Below are 26076 nucleotides of genomic sequence, written 5' to 3' on the forward strand. Positions count from 1 at the left end.
CTTTCTATTGGACCCTTTCAGAAAATCTATATTGACATTCCTACAAACAATAAATTTCTTCCCTCTGTCTGCCAGATAGCACAACAAAGGATCCGAGTTTTTAATAAATGGCTGAAAATTTCCCAATGGGGACCTATACACAGCTGGAATTATAAAAGTACCATTACTTAGTTGAAGCTCACATGCACATGCTGTTATAAGTTGCTGTACACAAAATTTTTAGTTTCTGAAGTTTTCACACTATGATAATGTTAACATATATAGCAACTCCTCCTCTCTCCATAGTGTCTTTACCTACATGTGCTGAACGCTTATACCAACCTAGATTTACCTTTCCCACATCTGAAGTTATATGATGTTCAGAGAGGCAAAGTGCATCATCTGTTCCACCCTCAGTTTCTAAATCTTCTAAATAAACAAGAAGCTCATACACTTTGTTTAGTAATCCTCTGATATTCTGATGCAATATATAAACATTACTTTTCACTGTGCTTTTGTGAGAATCTTGCCACTAACAAGCATTATTTTACACTGTTCTTTCATGAGAATCTTGTGATATTTTAACATTTCTAATACTGCCTGTCTGAGCTTCTCATTAAGATTAATTTCAATCAATATTCGATGATTGGACACTGATATTAGCCTAAAAAATTAGTACTCCCATGAGTTTCAGTCCCCCTCCCCCCCTTAAAGATTGTGCTATCATCCCAGCCAATTTACGCCTTTCTTTCCTAATGAGATGCAGGTCATATCTTGTAAAGTCCCAGTTACCAATACCATCAACATTTGCAGGCCATTTTCGGGCTATATGACCATGTTTCTATCCCACTGTTAAATCTCTACGTCGTTCCATCTGCACGTTGAGATGCAGGTCATATCTTGTAAAGTCCCATTACCAATACCATCCACATTTGCAAGCCATTTTCGAACTATATGTCCATCTTTCTATCCCACTGTTAAATCTCCACGTCGTCAGAACTGTCTGTCTAAGGAAACTGAGTGGGCATCCCCTTATGATGAGAAGGATGTTGAGCTCAGAAAGATAGTGAGCACTTGTATTACGCATTATCGACCTAGGCTGTATGATTTTCCTGTGAGGAGCATTACATTGTGAATATTATAACGTGACAGATGTTTTAGTTGTCACTGTTTTATCAGTCTCTAATCTGAGTTTTACAAGACATTTTTAATTGTATCTGTATCATATCATAGTCGATTTTGCACTTCTTCGGGATAACACACATGCAGACTGGTTCCGCGTCCACGTCCTGTGCTTTCCTCAATCACGATTTTCCTTTCTGCCTCAATGGGACAAAAAGCATTTCATTAAGTCAAAAAGAACTACCACCGTGAACTGTCGTGTACAACACGTGCAGTGTGCACTTCTGTTACAACTATACCTTTTTCTATACAATCGATATAGTGATACAGCAATCGTTGTGCATTCAGTCGCGATAGATGGATTTGGGTGACTGAATAGTGAATATATTCTGTGCATGTGGTGTGCTTTGCAGTGTAGTTACACTTGCTCGAATTTGTGGATGTTGGTGTTTACAAATCTTTAATGCAATGCCACCTAAAGCCAAACCTGCCCAACCTAGTAAAAAGACGGTCGAAAAGAAGAAGGAGAAAGTTATAGAAGTATGTATGATTATGCTGTGCACGCAAATCGAGTTTTACCTGTTAACCTATAACAGCTGTTTTATTGTGTTTATTTATTAGCTTTAGAGCACATCTGGCTAAAATAATTGAAGATTCGTTTTATTTATTTAAATCATGCTTGACATGCTTTGTATTTTGAGTGATTTTTATTGGTAGAACAGATAAACGACGTGACATTTTTTTCAAATGTGGCGGCGTAACATACTACTCCCTATTTGGATTCGGGAAATCGTATTTTCGTAAGGTATCATTATCCTTGAATCACCAGAAAAGTTCTTAGAACTGAAGTATGCCTGCAATAACACTATATTGCCGTACTAGGAAACATGTCATTCTAGTAGGCATGTCCTTGCATTCTCAGATGTGAAAGTAGCTTAAGTGATCGGTTGCAATGTTGAAGTTTTTATATGGAATCGAAATCGCAGTACAAAATGATATTTTTTCGAACATGTAAAATTTTTCAAAGGGCTAAGTTACGTTAAAAGTCACGATAAAAGTTTGTTGAAACAACTGCACGTCCACATGATCCAGCCCAACAAAATGACGTAGGCCAAGTGGTTAATGTGTCCGCATCGCATTTAGAACAGTTTAGTGTGAAATTGCCGTCCCACCATCAAATTAAAGATTTTTGTCTTTTCTGTATATCTCTTACGTGAGTGGTTTTTCCGAAAGGAGTACGACTAACTTTGATTCCTATACAACGACCTTTATTACCCATTGTTAAAGCTGTCAGTGGCTCAGAAAGTATTTCAGCATGCAGCAACAAAAATATTGAATAATTTGCCCAGTAACGTAAAATGCCCGTCAGGTAGCGAAGCAAGTGCTAAATCTAATTTAAAGTAATTTCTCCTTGTCTATTTTTATTCCATTGACGAATGTCTAGGTGAAATCTGATAGCCAGTAAAATAATAATAATGTTAAGTTTAGTTGCACTAACAATGTGTTGACTAACTTTAATACTGGTCATGTGTACATTACCTGTAACTTACTCTTTCCATATCAATTCAATAAATGATTCGTTCAGATGAGCTTTGGAACATGTGGCAAATGTTGCCCAATTACAACCATGCTTCCTCTAGTGACATCATTGTCGATGGGGTGTTGTATATTACACAAAAGGACTTACACCTAAGATCAGTTATGTGTGGCTGGAGGACCTAGATATGATTTTTAGCTTATTCATAGAGTTATTGGTTTGATATCATCCTCTACATCTTTCTCCTCCCCCATCCCACTCCTGGTCTACTTTTTCTTTGCTATACACCTACTGCTCCCACAGAAAGCAGTTTCTCAAACTATTTATGAAATGTTCCGTAGATCAAACTCATGGTGAAATTTTCTGTTGCAGAATATCACAATAGTGATGCCTATTCATTATGTTAGCATTTGTGAGTGTGTTAATCAAATAAGTTATGTCTAAGTGAAACAGTCCTTTACGTCATTCTTTGTTAGCCAGTATTAGTTTCTCTGCAGACCAGTAACAATCATGAAACTTCCTGGCAGATTAAAACTGTGTGCCAGACTAAGACTTGAACTCTGGACCTTTGCCTTTAGTGGGCAAGTGCTCCACAATCTGAGCTACCCAAGCATGACTTGCAACCTGTCCTAACAGCTTTAAATTTTGCTTGTACCTCATCTCCTACCTTCCAAACTTCACAGAAGCTCTACTGCAAACCTTGCAGACTAGCACTCCTGGAGGAAAGTAACGATCAGTTTACGATGCCTTAGGTGAAAAACAGTGATCATACTGTAAATTTTTGTTACATATTTTAATCTCAAGTCACACAAATGGTAGACCTGTGATGACTGGTTTTGATGTATAACCAAATCAGGAAAACAAGTCCAGAGAGGTACTGAGATTGTACTCCTCAATGTACACAAACACTTACATGAAAAGATAAAAGATATGTTAAACAAGTAACCAAGGACACTGCTAATGAAGGATCAGCATACCTTCAAAATTTTACTTTGTAGTTATCCCAGCAATACAAGTCCTGGGAGATCAGGGCCTGTGTATTGGTTACTTCTGAGATAATATAATTCTGTGACTCACTCAGGTCCCTGTAGTTCACTAGCAGTGCACTATCAGTCATTCAGCTTGCGCATTCCCCACTGTCTGACAACTTCCTTCAACTAGTCACTATTTCTTCTCCATATCTTCTTAGAGGCTCCCCTGCTCTGCCACTGGACTAGCATCTTCATAGGAAGTTAAAATTGACCATAACTTTCAATAGTTTTACTGAGTTAATGTTTTGCTACTGACTTTATACTCAAACTGCAGGGATCCTTTTATAATACGTTAAAATTATGTGCCTTATTGTGACCCAAATCCAGTTTACTTTCTTTTGCTGGAGCTCAGAAGGTATGTAAGTAAGCAGTTATACGTTGCTCTGAGTCTGACTGCGAGGCATTTACTTGTTGCTGTGTAATTGCAAGGCACTGCCTGTGAAACCGTAATCCTTATAAATCATGATCTCGGCCACAAATTAATCTTGACACAGATATTGTCAATACAACAAAATCAGTAAAAATAAATATGTGAAGCTACTTTTCCAGCTTCTTTTTTGCATGTCTCTAGCAGCTCCCATCTTCTGTTATTCCAATAAGTCAATCTCATTTCAGGTTTTACGATTTTCAGTAAGCAAAATGTTTTCTGAAACTTTGTGGTAGATTAAAATTCTTTACTGGAATTAGGCACTATGCCAGAATCTTTTTTTCTGTGGGCAACACTTTTACAGACTTGAACCTGTTAGAGGCAAAGGCAGACTGCGCTGTAGAATGAAAGATTCATTATGGAAATTATTTCTGTTTATTTTAAAATTGAAACAAATTAGCCCTCTGTCACAATTTTTAGTCTCATTAACCAGCTGTCAACACTTCTAAGAGTGCCTTCATCAAAATTAAAAGTTTAAAGTGACCTATAACATAATTACACATTTATGGAAAAAGAATTTTTTAATATAAAAGTGTTAGTACTGACTAACAATACAAGACAGAGACAGTATTACATGTCGCATGTAAAATAAAAAACGGGCCAAAAGGGCTTTAGACTAAAAATTGTGACAGAGGGCTCATTTATTTCAATTTTAATTTATAAATGGTCACTGAACCAAGCGTCCATGTTCAAAACTTTGTTATTTTTTATTTTTATAATATTGTAAACACTTGCAAGACTGCAATGCAGTTGGTGGTGCCTATAAGAGATACTGAAATTGTCAAAGACAAATTGTTCATCTGTGTTAGACCCTGTGGTTGTGCTAATAGACAGTGTACAACCTGTGTAATATGTGAATAAAATATAATTGTTGGGAAACCATTGATTTATCAGTGCTTAGTTAAGGCCCTATTGTTCATCATCATCGGGAATACAGAAGCGTCAGATTCCACCCGTCTACTTTGACCCATGACGTCACCAATATGGCGAAAACAGCCATTCACTACGACTCCAATATGGCACCTATGATGTCATTATGTAAACTTGACAACAAAGATGAAAATAAATCGAGAAACCAACACACACATCTTCCTCCAAAAATATAATCAAACTAATGGGACAAGCTGGGAAATTGTGGGTTTTTGGGTGGGGACAAACTAAATTTAAACACATATTAACACAGACCACCATACAAATGATACAAAATGACGAAATAAACTGACAACACAAAATTCCCAAATTCCCCTACACGCAATATCCTCTGGAATTGGTCACTCCCCATAACCTATATAGCTCAACTGCAATTGTCAGTCCTCCAAAAATTACACCACCGCCACAACTATTGGTACCACAAAACCAACACCTAGACAAGCAGAACTGGAATTGAACGTATCCCTTGATCTGCATAGCTCAACAGCAGCTCACGATACCAAAACACCCATAGCTACAACCACACATCGGAATCTGACATTTCCCTTCACCTGTATAGGTCAACAGCAGCACACGATACCAAAACACCCATAGCTAAGACCACGCATTGGAATAGGACACTTCCCTTCACCTATATAGATCCACAGGAACTCGCAATACCAAAACACCGATTCCACCAACCAAACAACACAGAAGTACCCCATGAACCATCATAACACCCAAAAAATACACCAAAAAGAACGACTACTTATCTCAAAAAAAGTTCCGGCACACACACACACACACACATTACAACCAAAAGAAACTCCCAACCCACCACCACCCCAACCTCAACCCTCCTACCAAAATCAAAGACCCATCAACAAATAAAAACAAACAAACAAAAAAAAATCTCATTTGCATGCAACAACTCAACAACAACTGCAACAAAATAGATCCTTCACAACATAATCCCAAAACAACCACCACCTCCCCACCCACCTACCTCCACAAACATTACCAACTATAAGCCCCCCCCCCCCCAAACAAGCCACAGCCACCCACCCTCACAACACCACCTTAACCAGCCATCTTCAGCCTATACATTTTACTAGTTGCCCTTAAAAAAACCTAAAAATGCAGTAGCCCTCTGGGACACTCTTCTGCCAACAGTGCTCATCTAAATGAGAGTGAAGGCAAGAAGAGCACCTCTTCCCACTCCCAATAACTGACTTAACCGCCCCCAAAACCCCTCGTATTTGTACAAGCCCCAGTCTCATAATTTTTGAATTCCAAACTTTGGGTAGCTACTAAATGCAGATACCGCCTTTCGCCCAACTCCCTATAAGATGAAAAAGCATCTGAAATTACTGTACTGCCTTCTTCAATAAGCTCCTCAATTAATCCCACCAATTCCCTTTTCGTCCACCCCTCCAAAACCCTAAAAATGCACTCTGAAAAACCACCCCCAGCTACAAGCCCCCCCAAACCCATAAACAAACCAGAGACTTACCCCTCCCGTACTGCTTCTTCCCAAACTGCAACTCGTCAACCTCCACCACCACCCCGGCCCCACCCAACTTACCCCTGTAGTAAATATATTCAGAACACACTTCCCTACAAAATGACAACCACCCAAGAACTGTCCTCTCACTCACACCAATCTTCCTGCACACAAAAACCGTGAGAGAATCTGTAACAAAAATAATACGTCATCAACACAATCTCTCGCATGCCCAACCTAGACCTCTCGAACCAGGTACAACGCCTTATGGAGCGCCATATGTTGTTCCTATGGCACCGCCACATGTAGCTGTCCGTGGTCCGAGATGCAGGAACTTGTGCCAACCACATTTCCTGCTGACACACGCCACACCTAACCACTTCTGCCAGCAGCCCATACAGTTGCAAAAATTTTATAAGGGACTATGCATTGTCCCCCATGTCCTCACGCAAACGTTCACTGTTGTATTTATCCGTCATATCCATACCTAACGAAAGCAGCCACAAATTAAATTAAACAAATTAACACATGGCATACAGCAAACAGCAGTACAATAGCTGAGACACAACAAAAACTAAATTGTTCACTCACTGAAACCAACACCTGTCATAGTACAGTCAAAACCAATACCTTGCAGGATGAACAGCAGTACCAAAATGAACCCAATATAACACACAAACCACAAACACACCACCAGAAGGCACCACCCATTGCAACAAAATGACATCTATAAACACAACATACTCATAAACTAAACTGTGTGATGTCACACACAACACCCCCCCTTACGCCACGGGTCAAAGCCAAAGGGGCAGGATTGGACACCTTTGTTGACCCTCCTGAGCCAGTTCAATCACTATGTGACATGGACTCTTAGAGTAGACATGCAACCTTTCTTTGCTGTCAGACAGACATATTATATCATTGAGTAAGCAATCAAAAATTTTGTGTTTGCAGCAGTGTGCACCCATTTTTGTGCTAAAACCTTAATGTGGAGTAATTAATGTCATTTTTGCTTCTGGTTTTCATTGTTCCTTCTGAACTGTATTGCATCATTTACAGAGAACTTCAGGATGGAATAAATATACTGTGAAGCAGTAGTCAGAATGCTCAAATCCTTAAACAAGTGTCTGGAAGATTAATTTAGAAGATAAAGATAATAATTGACTGAAAATAAGCAAATTATGTCAATTTACAGATTTTTCTGGCCCAAAATTTTGCAATGATTTTAAGCACTAATGAGTCTGAGGTCAGTTGTTTTACGAGTTCCAAAATGTGCTGTTTCCAATTTAAATTCTCATCAATATGGACACCTAAGAATTTTGTAGTTCCTTGTTATGTGTTACACTTATAATTGGTGTAGTACCCCAAGATGTGCAGAATTGAATATGGTGTGAGTTTTTGAAATTGAGAACGAGACTTTCGCAGAAAATCGGTCAGTAATACTTTTAAGAGCTTCATTTACCACTATTCTGTTTCTGTATGTATGCTTTGATTGTTTAGGATACTAGTGTCATCTGCAATGTAGATTAATTCTGCCTGTTGTATACTAGATGGAAGATCGTTTACATATATGAAGAACAACAGTGGACCTATGATTGAGTCTTGGGAACCCCATACATGATTTCTCCCCTTTTGGAATTGTGTAATGTTGGTGAATTACTAACTACAAATTTCTGAATTCTTTTCGTACGCTGTGTCATTATCCATTTGTTAGCTACACCATCAGTCCCATAAAACTTCAGTTTACATAGGAGAATATTGTCATACAGTCAGATGCCTCTCATAGGTCCAGAAAATACCAACTGGTACTATTTTATTATTTAATGCTTGAGAAATCTGCTGAGTAAACATGTAAATGGCGTTCTCAGTAGAGTAACCCTTCAGATATCCAGATTTTGATTTACTGAGGTGAGATGCTGTTCTAGAATACATCACATTCTTGAAAAATTTTGGAAAATGATGGCAGCAGTGAAACAGGTCGGTAGTTATTGTCATCTCTCTTATCACCTTTCTTAAAGAAAGCAGTGTTCAAATCATACTTGGAGTTAGACAGCTTTATTTCGTTTTTTAAAATATTTTGTTGATGAATTCTGAATTTAACCTTGAAATACGATTGGCCGACTTTGTTAACTTTAGAAACTATCTTCTGTATAGTACAACCACTGTGTAAATTCTGATAACAACATGATCATCTTATCATTACCCTTTATATTCTGCTACATTAGCAGTATACCACCATCTTCCAATAATATCTACTGGGCTTGCACAAACAAGCCATCTCACAACTATGAAGAAACTAGCTTCATTCTACAGCACTAGCAAATCAGGGATTCTCATTTTGTAGCAAAACCTGTGCAAAACTCACATTATTGTTTGACTTAGCTACTCATAATTCGTTAAGATGTTACCTCGCTCTATATTAGTAGTCGGTATACTTTTAACTTTTCCAACAATATCAACATGGTTCTGTGGTTAAAATCTTAAGTGTTTCCTGTGTTTTTGGTAGCATGTTGTTAAAGTCCACCTACTTCTAGGTATACTTATATGGGTATGGTGTCTGTTCTTTTGGACATGTGCAGATGCACACATATTCCCCGAACTCTTACGGGCCTTGGTAAGAATGTCTTCCACGAGTAATGAGTGTGTTGGGGTGGGACACTACGAATGTAGTGTGTGGACATACGAGGCGAGGATGTGGGTCTCTTGGGAGGCGTGTGCGGGATAGTCCCTGCAGTCGCACTATCCTCTGTGCCCTTGGTGGCTCAGATGGATAGTGTGTGTGCGCCATGCAAGCAGGAGATCCTGGTCGGGGCACACATTTTCACCTGTCCCCGTTGATATAGATCAACACCCGTTAGCAGCTGAAGGTATTAATATAATTCTAAATATATATCCTGCAGTGGTGTTGAACCATCACAGGATAACACTTCGGCCTACTTGTCCATAAACTACTGCCATTTTTATCACTTTCTCTCTGTGTAGCAGCTCTTATTGTTGTCGTCTGCTCCAGAAAAGAGCTTATTTTGTGCTTTAGGTTATTGTAGCATGAGAAATTCTCTTCATCTCGAAGTAGTCTATTTTTAGTGCTTATCAGGGAAATGATTTAAAAATACTTTTTAATACAGTAGTTTTGCCCAAGAAAGGCAACTGCATTGACTTTTAGCTCTTTCTTCACTTACATGTCCAGTAATCATCCGTTATTCCGCAATTCATTTGGGTGAAATGATAAGACATAATATACTGTCTGTGGTTTATATATGGGATGTCCAGTTATATTAATTATGTAAGGCAAAGGCAAAAATAATAATCTTTAGCAAGAGTCCAAACCATGAATCAAAAGCTAGTTTGGTTTGTTTGCCCTTTAGTCTCATCGAATAAAAATCAATTTAAAGTAATAAACACATTTTGTACAAAAAGTAAATTTGCTCTCTTTCTTGCAGGATAAAACATTTGGTCTAAAAAATAAAAAAGGTGCAAAACAGCAGAAGTTTATCCAACAAGTGCAGCATCAAGTTAAAAATGCTGGTGCTGCAAAGAAGAATGATGAACTCAAGAAACAAGAAAAAGAAAAGAAACTGAAGGAACAGAAAGAAATGAATATGTTATTTAAACCAGTTTCAACACAGAAAGTTGAGAAAGGTAAAGTTTTAACAATAATGAACCCACTGAGAACTGTTTTAAATCTTGTTTATTCATTAAAACATTTTTTTAAAATTTCAGGTATAGATCCCAAGTCTGTGTTGTGTGCATTTTTTAAGCAAGGCCAGTGTACAAAGGGAGATAAATGTAAATTTTCCCACGATTTATCATTAGAACGTAAAGCAGAGAAGCGTAGTATGTATGTAGACATGCGTGATGATGAAGATACAATGGAGAATTGGGATGAAGAAAAACTGAAAGAGGTTGTTGAAAAAAAGCACGGTGAACAAGAAAGGAAAATGCCTCCAACTGATATTGTAAGTAATTAAAATAACACTCAAGCATTTACATTGTCAGTATTTTTCTGGTGGAAATGTAGTTTCTTTTCCTTGTTCAGAATTTTTTGGGAATCAAGGAGACAACGAAAGGCAGAAGTGCTGTGTCATTGATAGGTACACAAGCAAAAGGAACAGAGCTTGGCTGGCTTTCAGAATGTGCTTCCTTTTTCTAGCTGTAGGAAAAATGCACGTGTGCATGTGCACGCACTCTCTCTCTCTCTCTCTCTCTCTCTCTCTCTCTCTCTGTGTGTGTGTGTGTGTGTGTGTGTGTGTGTGTGTGTCTGGCGTGCACATGGTATGACAACCAACCAGCTAGCAACTAGAATGAATGGCCACCACCAAGCTGTTGTTGCCAAAAACAAGGTGGACCACCCAGTGGCACAAGATGCAGCAGAGTATGACATATGGGATGATGGGATGTCAGTGGCTGGTTCACAACCTGTGCCATCTGGGTCCTCCCCACCACCACCAGCTTTTCTGAGCTACGCAGATGGGAGCTATCTCTACAGCACATCCTTCGCTCCTGTAACTGTGTGTGTGTGTGTGGGGAGGGGGGGGCGGCACAGGTTGTGAACCAGCCACTGACAACCCATCATCCCATATGTCATACTCTGCTGCATCTTGTGCCACTGGGTGGTCCACCTTGTTTTTGGCAACAGCAGTTTGGTGGTGGCCATTCATTCTAGTTGCTAGCTGATTGGTTGTCATACCATGTACACGCCAGTGTGTGTGTGTGTGTGTGTGTGTGTGTGTGTGTGTGTGTGTGTGTGTGTGTGTGAGAGAGAGAGAGAGAGAGAGAGAGAGAGAGAGAGAGAGAGAGAGAGAGAACTATACAAGCTCTGTTCTGTTTGTTTGTGTACCTACTGATAATGCAGCACTTCTGCTTTTCAGTGAGTCCTAAACAATTTGTAAGTTTCTGTTCCTTTATTTTTAATTTTAAGTTTCATAGTTGTTCACTGAGGAAATTGGATGAAACTCTTAATCAGGTGACACAAGATTCAGGGTCATATGCAAGAATTTCAAGCCATCACTACAGATTGTTACATTATAGTACTAGATTGTGTAGGGTAGGTAAATCTTGGGGAGGGACAAGATGTATATGTAATAACTGGAACATAATTGCTTTCTTAACTGTTAATCCAAATGTGCACATGGTTGAGGTGTTCAATACCTGAACAATCTTGCCTTGGCAATGCTTTGCATTGAGTTAATAAAGAGCTGGAAACTGAATTGATGACTGTAATTGGATATACATTGCACTGGCGCCAGTTGGGATATTGGGAGGTGAGGTTTCAATACACCCCACCTGCATCTCAAGGGAGTGGGGGAGCTAAGGTGAGCAGAGCTAATTAAAGTGCGTGTCATTTATGATGGCGACCTAGTTTAGGTTCGTTCTGCGCATCTGACGTCACAAAACACAGTCAGCCAATGAACAGAGAACTACGTTGCCAGAGCTCGACTGCAGTGCAGAGCACGGACGAGTGTCTTCAGTTTTAGAAACGTTCAGTCATAAATAAAGTAATTGAACAAAAGCAATGTCTTGATAGTAGACTTTCTTTTATAGAAAGTTTGGAAAAAGCATTCTTTATGCCAATTGCTTCATATTCTATTAATTAATTAAGCCAAACAAGCAATAAGCCTCCTAATTCAGGCGATAGCAAGGAAAGGTGTTTGTATCATTCTCACTAACCGCTTTTTCGCAATAAAGAACGGCGGTAATTGTTTATTTTCTATTGTACTTCAACGAAACGTGAGTAATTTATAATCATAGCAACAGTGTTTGTCGGTATTTTGCGTGATATTTTAAAGTCCTCCGGGAGATATATAGAACGACGAGCTGCGTTAGCGTAATGGTTAAAGTGTATGGCTGCTGAGCGAAAGGTTCTGAGTTCATTCCTTGATCGGTGCTTAATATTTTCTTTATTTAAAAACAATATCGAAGTGTCTTACTTCATGAATTTTACTCGTTTGAATGTAATTTTTTGAAATTTCTAGTGGCAACTAAAATCCACCATACGGAAAGTATACGCTATGGACTTTTACCTCTGCACACTCTTCAAAATTTTGTGCAATGGTTTACTACATCTAATGCTGCACAATAACTGCATTGAACAGCGAAACAAAATTAAGTCATTTATGGGGAGAAGGTATCAGTCAAGAAGATGTGTAAAAATCAAATTTTTGGGCCAAATAGTTTTTGTGAAATCAAATGATAAAGTGTGTCAAAGCAGTCGAAACACCATGTGTCTGCACAGGTGAGCAGTGCAATGATGACAAAATCGCTCACATCGCGGAATGCGAGGAGCACGTCTCTGTAGCAGCGAAAGGGTTAATGTGGCCGTGGCAGCTTTACTTCATAAACTGCGCGCTTCCCCCTAAACGTAAGTTTGCAAACTATACTATGGCGCTGCTTCTCTTGGCGCGCACAACTGGCAACGCAGCAATCTCCCGCGTCTGGGCGAGCATGCGCGAACCGCCAAGATAAAAGAACTGAACTATTGTAAGATTACAGATAGTGGGGAGGGGCCCATGCATGATTAAATCCATGTTGTTATGGTTAGGTGAACTAAGTTATTTTAGGGCGGGATCATGGAAGCAATTTTCCCTGGCGAAAAAGTTTTTCAGGTGGTATAGAGATTTCTGTTATAGGTATAGGAAGGTAGAATGTACTACACTGGTATGCGTGATTACCAATAAGAAGAAAGAAAAAAAGTAATGATAAGGACAAACATGAGATGCACAAAATTATCAGTCGGTGCCCTGTTGTGCAGCGAGAGGCTGAAAAGAGTTGAACTTACCTGTCAACATTATTCTTGGGCTAACGGTGAGGGTAAGCTAATAATCACAAACGTGTCATTACTGTAAGCTGTTGGCTGCATTCTGTAAATATGAACTCTGTATCTCATTATCAGTATATTTTAACTTATCCCATGCATAGAATTCAAATGGATCTTTCTTCATTCATTGCTGTAATATCACTCCTCTCGGCGATGCTTTCATGCATTATTAGTTGTTGTGTGTGTGACAGTGAGATAGAGGGATTTAATTTGAGCTAAAGTCCTCCAGAGGGACAAAAAAAAAAAAAAAAAAAAAAAAAAAAAAAAAAAAAGGACTGAAAGGCTTTTGGTACGATGGGATCCTTGTATGATCTGATGTTGATTATGTGAAAAAAATCACTCCAGTTCTAGCATTAGTTTATTGCATATGGGCGAATTGAGTGTGTTTAAATACACGTGTTCAGCATATAGGAGGGAACATTAGAGGTCAGACCAGCATCTGCTCGCAAAAAGTGTGAAATCTAGTTGCAAGCTTTGTCACTCCAGCTAGAAATCCATGAGTTACCAACATAAATTGGAAAGGGTCCAGGTCATCCCTATTTCCTAGAAGGGTTGTTTAAAATAGTCTTGAACAACTTCTTCCTAATAAAAAGGGTGAGCTGAGATCTGTCGGAAAGGAAGTCCCAAATCCAATCACACAGCTAGTCCAATATTCTGCAACCTCTTATGTTGTTCACTTTGTGACAGTCTGGAACTCCAATTAGAAGAACAAAGTCTTTCACAACGGCACTGTTGTATAAAACATTGTCTGACTTCTTACAACGTCATTTCAGGGTACAACTTTGAACTTTCGATGATTACCTCCAGTGTCTTTATCAGGGGCAACTGATTATCAAAACATCTGATGTTGTGGTCTTATGTAGCCCATAAGACAGCTTCTGATTGGTTGGTAGGTATGTTATGCTGTCACAGATGGTGTCAACATCTGCACTGGTTACGCTCCTGCTCCCGCCATAGCGTAAACATTGGGACGAATCTCTCTGGCTCTTCTCTGCATCGGGAGCTCACTTCCAAGCATTGCTACCATTACGTCCACTGTCTTGGTTGAAGATCTTTCAACAATTACTTCCACCTTGTTCCTCAGGGGCAGCTGACTGTCAAAATTGTTGCTGTGGTGGCCTTCTATAGCCCATAAGACGGTTTCTGATTGGTCAGTAATTACATAAACCTGTCACAGATTGTGTTAGCACTTGCGCTGGTGGTGCCATCACTCCCGCCGTAGCATAAACTTTACAACAAACCTCTCAGACTCTCCTTTGGATCAAGAGCTCACTTCCATGCCCTACTAAGATTACATCTACTGTCACGTTTGAAGATTTTCTCACACATTCTTGTTGCCGCAGACTATTTAATTAGAGTCCCAGTTTGTAGGAGCCTGCGATAAAACTTCTGTTTTGTCAAACAGTTCTATGTTTGTGAGGCTGTGTTAAGCAACTGCAGATTTCTCCAGTTCTTGGTTTTTAATATGTCAATGACATTCTGCACGGAGGTCGAAAATGGTGCAGATGCACTTAACGATGTAATTGCTTGTTCAGTCACAAGGGATGTTATAAATCCCAGGGATCTGGAGGCAGAGGCTGTCCTTAACAGGGCGTAGCATCTCCTTTACCTTCTTCAGAGGTCCATCCACACCATTTGTGACCCCTGTGCACAGCCTCACAAGCAAACATAAAATACTGTTTGACAAAACAAAAGTTTTTCCTGGGCTCCTATATACTGGGACTGTAATTACAGCACAGAAATAAGATTTTCTGAGAAAATCTTCAACCAAGACAGTGGTCGTGATCATAGCAATGCTTGGAAGTGAGCTCCCAATGCAGAGAAGAGCCAGAGAGATTCGTCCAAATGTTTACGCTATGGCAGGAGCAGGAGCAGGAGCACAACCAGTGCAGATGTTGACACCATCTGTAACAGCATGACATACCTACCAATCAATCAGAAGCTTTCTTATGAGCTACATAAGGCCACAACAGCAGCAGTTTTGATAGTCAGTTGCTCCTGATGAAGACAATGGAGGTAATCGTCTAAAGTTCGAAGTTTTACCCTGAAATGACGTGGTAAGAAGTCAGACAATATTTTATACAACAGCGCTGTTGTGAAAGACTTTGTTTTTCTAGAAGGGTTGTCGAGCAGATGTGTGTGACTGTAGGCCCATATCACTGACATCAATCTGTTGAAGAACAGAGGAGTAAGTTTTATGTTAGTATATTACGACCTTTCCTAGAGATTGAAAATGTCTTCTGCCATAATCAACATGAATTCCGCAAAGAGTGATCTGGTGAAACACAGTTCACTCCACATACACAGCATACAGGTTGTTGGTGCAGCTACTTACTTCTGGAAAGTAGTAATTGGGGTTGCAGACTGCAACCAAGTTAGCAACATAAGAGGTTGTGGAATGTTGGACTAGTTTTTAATGGGATTTGGGTCTTACTGTCAAACAGGTCTCTGCTATCCCTTCTTAATAGGCTGTAGTTGTTGAATGTGAAACATACGTGTGTGTGGGGAGGGGGGGGGGGTGGCTTGCGCTTTTGTTTGTTTGTTTTTTATACTGCCAGAGGCTTTGTGACATGGTTCACAAACGGTTCTATTATGTATAGCAAACAGCAAACCCAAAACGCTAGACAACTGTAGTAAAATGCAAGTAGTAGTAGTAGTATAGAACATGAACACTTCGTGCAGGGTCTGACTGTTAGTTATAATGTACTGCAAGTAAATAGACAAAAAGACACAGTGGTGTTTGATTATCTAAATGAAAATTATCACTGGAAACAAGTCACAACTGTAAAATATGTGGGAGAATGCATTCGGAAGAGTTTAAAGTGGAACAGCTACATAAAACTTGTAAGGAAGGTATGTCAGAGGCTGAGATTTTTAATAACCTAAGGAGAATGTACCCACAAAATGGGTAAGTTGCAAAACCTATGTTTGCTGGTTCTTGGGTTTTTCATGTCAGTCTGGGACACTCGCCAGGTGGGATTAATAGAGAAGACAGAGATGATATAAAGAACAGTGTCATGTTTCATCTCGCGTTCATTGAGTAAGTGTAAGAGTTAGACAGCGTTGCCTAACCAACCTCAGTACAAACACTACAAAAGAGGTATTCTTCATGATGAAGAGATTTACAATTAAAATTCCACAATGTATGTTCTGAGAAGAGTCAATTAACATTTTGCTTCCTGCCGTATGCAGCTCGCAAAATGAGATGACGATTATAGAAATCTAAGCTCGTGAAATCCATTCTTTTCACAAATCTTTATGAACAAAAATGTACCCCAAGTACAGTCCACCACACACCAAAGAGTGGTTTGCGGACTTTAGACATAGCTGTCGCCACAGGAAACAATATCTGGTTATGATTTAAGAACAAACTTTTCAGTGATATTGAGTTGTTACCTTAGATGACACTGTGGCTTGTTCCTTACCACATTCTTCACTCTTTGAGTTAATCCTCCATCTTGGCCATCAATGTGGAATGTTAAACTGAAATAATTAATGAGTATTTGAGAAAAAGTCTATTGCTGATGAACTCTGAGGAAGAATATTGCCTGGTGTTAAGTTTGGACATTTGTTGAGGAGGAGAAGAGGGGTAATGGAAATGTGGGAGGAGCAGCTAATAAGCCCTAAGATGACACTATAGGGTAGCTCTTATACGGCTCATTTTTCAATGTTTCATAATTTTTCTTGGTCCAATCCTCAGTTTGATTCCACTCCATGTGTAAGTGAGCTGTGTGAGTTTTTGGCTCAGTAGGATAAGTCAAAGTGGTGCCCCTGGGCTTTCAGAATTTTAGAATCCATAAAAATAAAACCATCAGCTTCACAAAATGTTATTTCTGTAAGATAAACTAATTCATACCTAATGTATGGTAGGCATGTTGTCTCTCTCTCTCTCTCTCTCTCTCTCTCTCTCTCTCTCTCTCTCTAACTGAATATGAATTCATGTCAAATTGGTTGAAAGATGTGATGGGTCAGTGACCCAAGATGTAGAGAAACTGCCGAGCAAACTTAGCTGCTCCCTTTTGCAGCCCATCCTGGAAGCTCCCAGTAGTCTTTAGCTTTCGAAGGAAGGGAGCTGTCATAACAAGGACAATACTTTTGTCTTAAGTTCATTTATGGAAGAAAATTTATTTAATCAAGTATTACTTTCATGAAACTGGCAGCCGATTGCCATCTATCAGACATTAAAGGTGGTTTTCACAGTTTGTGGACATGTGAGTTAATTGTATATCAGTGTGTCGCTCTGTGTGTGAGGGAAGTGGCTATTTGTGTAGCAAGAACACTAAATCTGATTCGAGGGTTGAGAAACAGTATCTGAATTTCAAGCTGTGTATCAGCAATTGAGGCAACTACAGAAAGATGATGGAAGGTCAACCTTGACATAGTATGTGCTTAAGATTTAAATATTATTGCTATAAGGGGCATTCAAAAGGAAACGAACCAGGGGCATAATTACAGAAACCAGTACCCTGGCTGTTGAGACACTTGTCCCACTGGGACACAAAGTGGTGAATTTCTGTCTTATAAAGTTCCCGGGGCTGCGATGTGAACCAGTTCCGCACATACAGCTGGACGTCGTCATCCTCACAAGTGCGGGAAAGGTTATGCTGACAGTCTTCTTTGACCAAGATGGCCCCCTTCTGATTCACTTCCTGCAGCACAGGACAACAGTGAATGCCCAGCGTTACTTGCAAACCTTGAGCACCCTTCGCCAAGTGATCAAATCAAAACAACCAGGCAATCTCACCGTTGGGGTCATTCTGCTCCACGACACTGCAAAGTCATACGGCCAACATAGCCACGGCACTCCTGCAGAAATTCAAATGGAAGGTTCTCGGCCACTCTCCATACAGTCCGGACCTCTCTTCCTGTGATATGCCATTTTTGGTCCCCTTACAAAGGCTCTGAGGGGCAAAACGATTTGTCCCAGATGACAATGTCCATCTGCACGTGCAGAACTAGTTCACATCACAGCCCCGGGAATTTTATGAGACAGCCATTCACTGCCTTGTCACAGTGGACCAAGTTTCTCAACAGCCAGGGTCAATACTACTAACGTACAGGTAGTGTTTCTGTAATTAGGCCGCTGACTGATTTCATTTTAAATGCCCCTTGTACTAAAGAACTGATTTTTTTTTACTTTTTTTTTATTTCATAAAAACAGTCACAATCACATTTATTTTCTATTGTGAGTGCTTTGTCAGTAGACTGCCAGAAAATTTTGAGGCATGAGAGGTGTGGGTATCAAGATAAGACGAATAATATCTGTCAAGTGCGTAGCAGGTTTTTGAGGCAGTTTGAGAGAACAGCAACCTCGAGACAATTATAGGGAATATTTAGAGATAACTATTATCTTCTTGGAAAGCGCCATTTTGGAAAGTATCTTTCCCTGCTGCAGGGGCTATCTGTCATGCATAGTGGATGGCAAAAGTAATGTAGTGCTTCAAAATGTTTGTGTTCAGTGATACATTTGAATTAACAGCACAAGGAGGTAATTCAATTTGTGCTATTTATAATTTCATTAACAGTTTGTGTGTGTGTGTGTGTGTGTGTGTGTGTGTGTGTGTGTGTGTGAGAGAGAGAGAGAGAGAGAGAGAGAGAGAGAGCGAGCACTGTTATCAGTCCCTGCAGCCAAAGCAATATATATTTGTTTTGCCATGCTTCCAGGATTTATAAATATCAGTTTGTCATCTTTTGAAAATATAATGCGAGGGATTAGATAAAAAATTACTCCCCAAGTGGCGGCAGCGTGACACACATAAAAGATATTAAAATTCAGAAGCATTCAGAGTCAGTGGCTCCTTCTTCTAGCAGAAGGGTTGAAGAGGAAAGAAGAGGGATGGAAGAAAAGAACTGGAGGGATTTATGGAAAGGGATCGAGTTACAGAGCCCTTGGTCAGGGGAGACTTACTGGATGGGATGAGATGTCTGACTGTTGGGGTCTGCACAAGGTGTTAGTTGAAAACCTGAGAGCTTAAGGCAGAAGACAGGGTAATACACAAGGCATCGATTACTCCCAAAACACTGAGCACGAGTTAGTAAGAGTGGAAAGCTAAGTGTATTGGAAACTAAAAGGGAGTGAAGAAAGAAACAGTTACTGTGTAGAAATGCGTAGACCAAACAAATTAACATAAATTAAGGCAATGTGGGTGACGAGAACCAAGGACATATTGTAGTGCCAGTTTCTGACTGCAGAGATTTAAGAAATTAGTGTCTAGGGGGAAGAATGTAGATGGCATCTGCAACAGGATATTGTGTGTTGTCAGTATACATCCTCTGTTTATGCCTGTTGATTCTAACAGATAACTTAGTGGTAGCCATGCCAATGTAAAAGGCTGTACAGTGTTGACATAACAACTAGTGTATGACCTGTGTCATCTCACATTGAATCTCCCTGTGATGATATATATTTTGCCAGTTACAGGGCTGCTATAGTTGATGGTAGGAGGGTGCATTCGGCAAGTCTTACAGCGGGCACAGTCACAGGAGTAGGAGGCATAGGTTATGGAGATTGGACCAGAAGGAGCATAGGGTCTGACTAGAATATTGCAGAGATTGGGAGGGTGACGGAAAGATAATCGAGATCTGACGGGCAAAGTGTCAGACTGAATGGACCTCATTTCAGCGCATGATTTGAGGAAGATCAGGGTAGATGATTAATACATTCAAGACTAGGATAATACTGATTGACAAATGGTGTACTCCTAAGTTTTTAGTGATCTACTAGGCTTTTGTGTTAATTGAATCCAGTGAATGCTGTGATATGAGAATGGTAATGTATTGCTGTAAAGGCTCTGCATCTGAAAAGATATATTTGCCTCGAATGCCAAGGCTGTGTGGGAGGGATCATTTGACATGGAGAGGATGGCAACTATCAAAATGTAATACTGTTGTTTGTTAGTAGGTCTTATGTGAACAGATGTTCGTAGCTGCTCTGGTGGTGATGAAATCAATGTCAAGGAGTGTGACATGGAATTTGGAATAGGGCCATATGAAATTTAATTGGTTAAATGAATTGAAGAGATTCAAAGAATTTTGGAAGGTCAGCCTCTCCATGAATCCATATGACAAAGATGTCATCAATGTGTCTAAATCATATCAGGGTCTAAAGGCAGATGGGTCCCAGGAAAGCTCCCTCCAAGTAACCTATGAAAAGATCTTGGCATAGGAAGCAGCCATCCGGGTTCCCATGGCTGTGCCACTGATCTGTCTGTCTGTCCCTCAAAGATAAAGTAGTTATAGGTAAGTACGATAAGTACGAGGGTGGTTTGAAAAGTTCTCAGAATCACCACGAGAGGTCAGCGCTAGCACAACGAGCTGTTCACGCGATATTCACTGGACTGTTGCTGTAAACATGTGCCATGTCAGCGCTCTTGGAAGAGAGCTGTGGCGGTGACGTGGCTCTGTTTTTTCTCTTGCATAGTGATTTGTGAAGATGGGGAAGGGAGCGAAATAATAATAATAATAATAATAATAATAACAATAATAATAATAACAATATCGAGATTCGAGCAGTGAGTAAGTTCTTTGTAAAGAAAGGTATAAAAAAATGACATTCTTGCCGATTTCCAGAATACACTGGAGGGCTCTGCCACTTTATATTCAACTGTTGCCAAGAGGACAAATGAATTTAAATTTGGTCCGGAGAGCTTAGATGATGATCTGGGCAGTGGTCGGCCAAGATGTGTCACTACTCCAGAAATCATTACAAAAGTGTGCAAAATGATCATGGAGGATCACCAACTGAAAGCGCATGACATTGCTCATGCTTGCCAGGTGTTATTTGAAAGGGTGTATCACATTTTAACTGAAGAATTAGAAATTAAAAAAATTCAGCAAGATGGGTGCCATGACTCCTGATGCTGGATCAAAAACACACGAGAAGGGACAGAGCGGAACAATGTTTGGTCCATTTTATCAGAAATGAACAGGATTTTTTGTGCCGGTTTGTGACCACAGATGAAACTTGGGTGCACTACTATACCCCAGAGACAAAACAAAGCAGTGGAAACATGCTGATTCTCCGCCACCAAAGAAAGCAAAGACAATTCCTTTGGCAGGAAAGGCCATGACATCAGTGCTCTGGGATGAGAAGAGGATTCTGTTTGTAGTTTATCTCCCCACTGGGCAAACAATTACTGGAGAATACTATGCTGACCTCCTGGACAAATTGCAACAAAAGATATGCAAAAAACGCCAGGTTTAGCAAGGAAGAGTCATCTTCCATCAAGCCAATGCGCACCTGCACAAGTGCTGTTGCCATGGCAAAATTACATGAACTAAGGTATGAATTGTTGTCACACCCGCCTTATTCACCTGATATAGCTCCGCCAGACTTCCATCTCTTCCGAAAACTAAAAATTTTTCTTGGTGGATGGAGATTCACTTCAAGTGAAGAATTGATAGCCAGAGTTGACAACTATTTTGCAGGCCTGGAGGAAACTCATTTTTGAGATGGGATCAAGGAACTGGTACATCATTGAACCAAGTGCATTAATCTACAAAGAGATTACATTGAAAAAGTTTCAGTGATGTAAGTACTTTTTTTCAATTCCCTCGTGTAAAGTTGATTAAGATGAGCAGGAAGGACATTATAGGTTTAGAATCGAGTGGCCTGTGACTGAGAAAATGTTCAGCAGCAGATGATCATGTACATCAGGGATATTGGTATAGAGGGAAGTGGCACCAATGGTGACAATCAAGGTGTTTGGTGGGATTGGGACTGGCACAGGTTTCAGACGATTTAAGAAATGGTTGGTGTCTTTAATGTAGGAGGAAAGTCCTTCTACTATGGGTTGCAGGTGTTGATCAACTAAAGCAGATATACTTTTGAAGCTAGCAACAGTGGGGTGGCCAGGGTGATTGTGGATCTGCGGAAGAAGTTAAAAAGTGGGGTGGGTGTGGTTTGGGTTGGGTAAGTTCTATGGATTGAGTGTTAGTCCTAATGGATTGAGGCATTAGTCCTTGTGAGGGACCTGGGGTAAAAAGTAGGGACTACAGTTTTAATCACAGGGATGGGATCTTCATGGCAGATGCTATGTAGAGGTGCCAGACAGCTGGCATATATCTCCACCTACATAGTCCCATCGGTCGGTCAAGTATGTCAGTGGTAGATCCCTAGTCCCCTGGGATGATAATGATGGGAGTCACCAGTGTTTAGATAACAAAGAGCCTGGAGTTCTGCAGAGCACAGGTTAGCGTCATGTTGTAGGGACCTGAAGAATGGTTGTGAAGAAGTGTTGGATGTGAGGAATTCTTGGAAGGAATGATTTTGAGGTAGTGGTAATGGATCAAGTTAGGATCATTGTCAGAGCTGTTCAAGGCAAGGTTCAATGTCAGCGATACTTTTGGTACGGTTTTGGGATTGAGTAAGGATAATACAGATAATTCAGAAAAGGAGAGTGCTTTAGATGAGAAGTTCAGGACACTTTTCTATTGTGAATGGTTCTAGGGATTATGTGTTATCATTGGAGTGGAGGCAGTATTGAAGGCAAGGGGATGTTAAGGAGGTTGGCCAAGCTCAGTTTGTAGAAGAGTGATGGTGGTTGATGGTGTGGCTGTCTAGGTGTTGTCAACTTTTATGTAGCTTGTGTAGCTGTACAAAAAATCAATGAAATGGGCGCATTATTATTTCTGATAAAACAAGAACATTTTTCACCAGATTTGATTTGAGTGGTGAGTTTCTTAAAGCATATACTTGGCAGTGGAATGAGAATGAAGATTTGGTCAACATTCCACACCAATAAACTAGAGTTTGTAAACAATAAGGCAGAAAGAGGCATCAAGCCCATTGTGGGCTACAATAAATTATTTGTAAAAGATGACAAACAGAAGTAGTACCTGCTTCACATTTTATCTGTGTATCGTCATAAGCTTTTAGGTATAAAAAAGAGAAGTTATCAAAGAATTTGGTTTTGTAAAAGAGAATTGAATTTTCTCATCATTTTTGCCTCTGAGATGTACAGTTTTAGATTGAATTATTAAATTTAATACAGTAAAAAATTTTATTTAGCTGAAAGTAATTGGTTAATCAGCTACTTCAGTGGTTTTTTTAGGTAAAAATAAATGAGTTATATTTCCACCACCAAATTAGGGACCTAGGGACGTGGCTTCTCATTTTTGTTTGGTGCTCAAATTACATGCAACTTATTTTTTTCATGTAACAGAACCAGACTAGCACAAAGAAGACCTTGAAAAATGTGAACCACACTAATGGTAGAATAATCATTCTTGCTTGGTTGCATATAATACAACTATTGTATGCGGCACTCTAGTATTCTTAGTTATCAGTACTTTTAAATTACTGTGTCATAGTTATGTTGTGATTGCTGGGGGGGGGGGGGGGGGCAAAATATTGTGATACTACTTTTCTTCCCTTTTTAAGTTTTTAAAGCTATAACTATTAAAGGAATTAGAATGTTGGCAGATGTTATTTGATGAGGAAATTAAGACTTCAAGTTGAGGGGTGAGATCTGTGTACACCTGTGGAATTGAGTGAATTATCATTTAGGGTTCAACTCCCTGTGTTTTATCTTGCTGGACAATTTTGCATAGTTTCTTAGTTGTCTATATTTGTGCTAGTGTTCATGTTGCACATTTAATTACTCTTGCAGATATGTAAGTACTTCATAGATGCCCTGGAGAAGAGCAAATATGGATGGTTTTGGCAGTGTCCAAATGGCACAGGCTGCATTTATAGGCATGCACTGCCACCAGGTTTTGTATTGAAGAAAGATAAAAAGAAAGAAGACAAAAAAGATGAGATTTCATTAGAAGATCTGATAGAGCGAGAGAGAGCAGCACTTGGTGCACCTTTAACGAAAATAACTTTACAAACCTTTACCACTTGGAAGAAACGTAAACTAAAGGAAAAGAAGGAAGCTGCATTGAAAGAGGAAGAGAAGAAAAGAATAGACTTCAAAGCTGGACGCCAGATTGGTGTAAGTTGTTATTTCAATCTTTTGTTACTGTACTTCAGTTATCAAAGCATTAGCATTTTGCTCCATTTAAAATTCAAAATGAAAATTTCCTGTGACAGCAGTAGGGTTTTATTGTAGTTCATACCTATAGAATTTGTTTTCATACATTCTTTGGATCATTTTACATGGTTGATAACACTGCTGCTTATCTAGATTTGCACACATAATTTGACAGTGTGACAAGCTCTTTGGTATTTGCTAATATGAAAAAATATATTAAAATACAGTCAGTAATAGGTTGTCCTAAAACAGAATTACAGGGCATTTTTAAAATGACTTTACCCAACATTTAACTATAGTCTTGAAACAGTTTTGTAGGAAAGTAGGTTAAGTTGTGATGGACACCCTACACTAGTACGAATCACGTTGTTACAAATGTTGGTGATGATTGTAGCAAAGATGGCTGCCTTCACTGATCAGATTGTGCTTGCTACATGCTTTGGTTTGAGAAATCGAAGGCTATGACAACTATGCAATATAGTTTTTGCACCCAGTACACTAAAGATCATCCCAATAGGACTACCATTAAGGTAGTGTTTTATTGAAACTGATTGATTGCTCGATAATCCATTTAAAAAAAAGTCCCCAGTATGGCCACGTAATTGTAGAGCAAGTGAGTTAGAACGCTGTTAACCAACTTACGAAATCAACTTGCCGCGTTTCTCATACACTGAGTGTCCCACATGTGGCTGCTGTGTGTTAAAAAGACATTTGCGTCTCAAACTGTACAAATTAACAATGCTGCAAGAGCTGAAAGACACTGATAGGATTGCATGGAAAGGCTTTTATGGGGAAATGTTACATTGGATGATAGGATGAAGATAAAGGTTTCATTGGAAACATCTTTAGTGATGAGCCAACTTTTCACTTAAGTGCTAAAGTTAATAACACATGTGTAGGATTTGGGGCAATGAAAATGCACAACAAACTTGGGAACATCTTCATGATAGCCCAAAAGTTACCACCTTTTGCGCATTGAGCATGAACAAAATTTACAGCATTTTCTTCTCCCAAGGCAATGCAATCAACGGAGTAGTGACTTAACAAGGTAGGAAAATGTTTTTTTATTCCAGTCTTTCATCACAATATCAATTCTTTTGACGATGACCAGTTTCAGTCCGTAATGACCATCCTCAGATCAACAATATACAAATATATGCACCTAGTGAGCAGTGTGTCTTTCAACACAATATAGCAATACATATCACAATATACTATCATACAACCAGGGAAATGTACAGATAAAATACGGTAAAATGTAACTTTTCTAACCATGTCCTAAAGTGATAAGGCCATAATGGCATCGTCAAAACATATAAATGTAGTCAGCACAGCATTGTCACATAGTTCTAAAAATAAGGTGTAGAATAGGCCACATTGTCCACAGAGTCATTATTGCTACTTGCTACTGAAGTACAGTAGCTACCAGAAATCTGTTTGCCTACATCCTACCTAGATGTTGCTACTGTGAGCTTAGATGTAATCATCATTTATGCAAAAAACATAATCTGATAAAAACACATTAGGTAAAATACATGTAGCGGACTTTTAAATATTGATAACTATCATAGAAACAAAGTGTGATGCAGTAAAAGATGAATACAGTTACCCATATAAAATTATTAAACATAAATATATGAAGATAATAGGTCCAAACCTTTTATGGTGAATTTACGGTCAAAAATTAATATACGTAATGCATAAATTACCTATAAAGATAAATGTCTATATGACAGCTGAAAAAAGACAGATCAATGATCAGCGCCCTCTGTTG

The 26076-nt window shown here is 39.4% G+C and overlaps 1 protein-coding gene across 1 annotated transcript in view; it reads left to right on the forward strand.

Annotated features, from left to right (window-relative positions):
* Positions 1–1474: 1474 nt before the first annotated feature.
* Positions 1475–26076, forward strand: part of LOC126253295 (zinc finger CCCH domain-containing protein 15 homolog) — a 44249-nt gene continuing 19647 nt past the window's right edge. Inside the window, exons 1-4 of the mRNA XM_049954525.1 lie at positions 1475–1641; positions 9953–10151; positions 10233–10468; positions 23937–24263. Coding sequence (XP_049810482.1) covers positions 1570–1641; positions 9953–10151; positions 10233–10468; positions 23937–24263 — 834 coding nt within the window. The 5' untranslated portion in view covers positions 1475–1569. The remainder of the gene's footprint in view (positions 1642–9952; positions 10152–10232; positions 10469–23936; positions 24264–26076) is intronic.

This window comes from Schistocerca nitens, chromosome 4 (assembly GCF_023898315.1).
Source record: "Schistocerca nitens isolate TAMUIC-IGC-003100 chromosome 4, iqSchNite1.1, whole genome shotgun sequence".
Lineage (NCBI taxonomy): Eukaryota > Metazoa > Arthropoda > Insecta > Orthoptera > Acrididae > Schistocerca > Schistocerca nitens.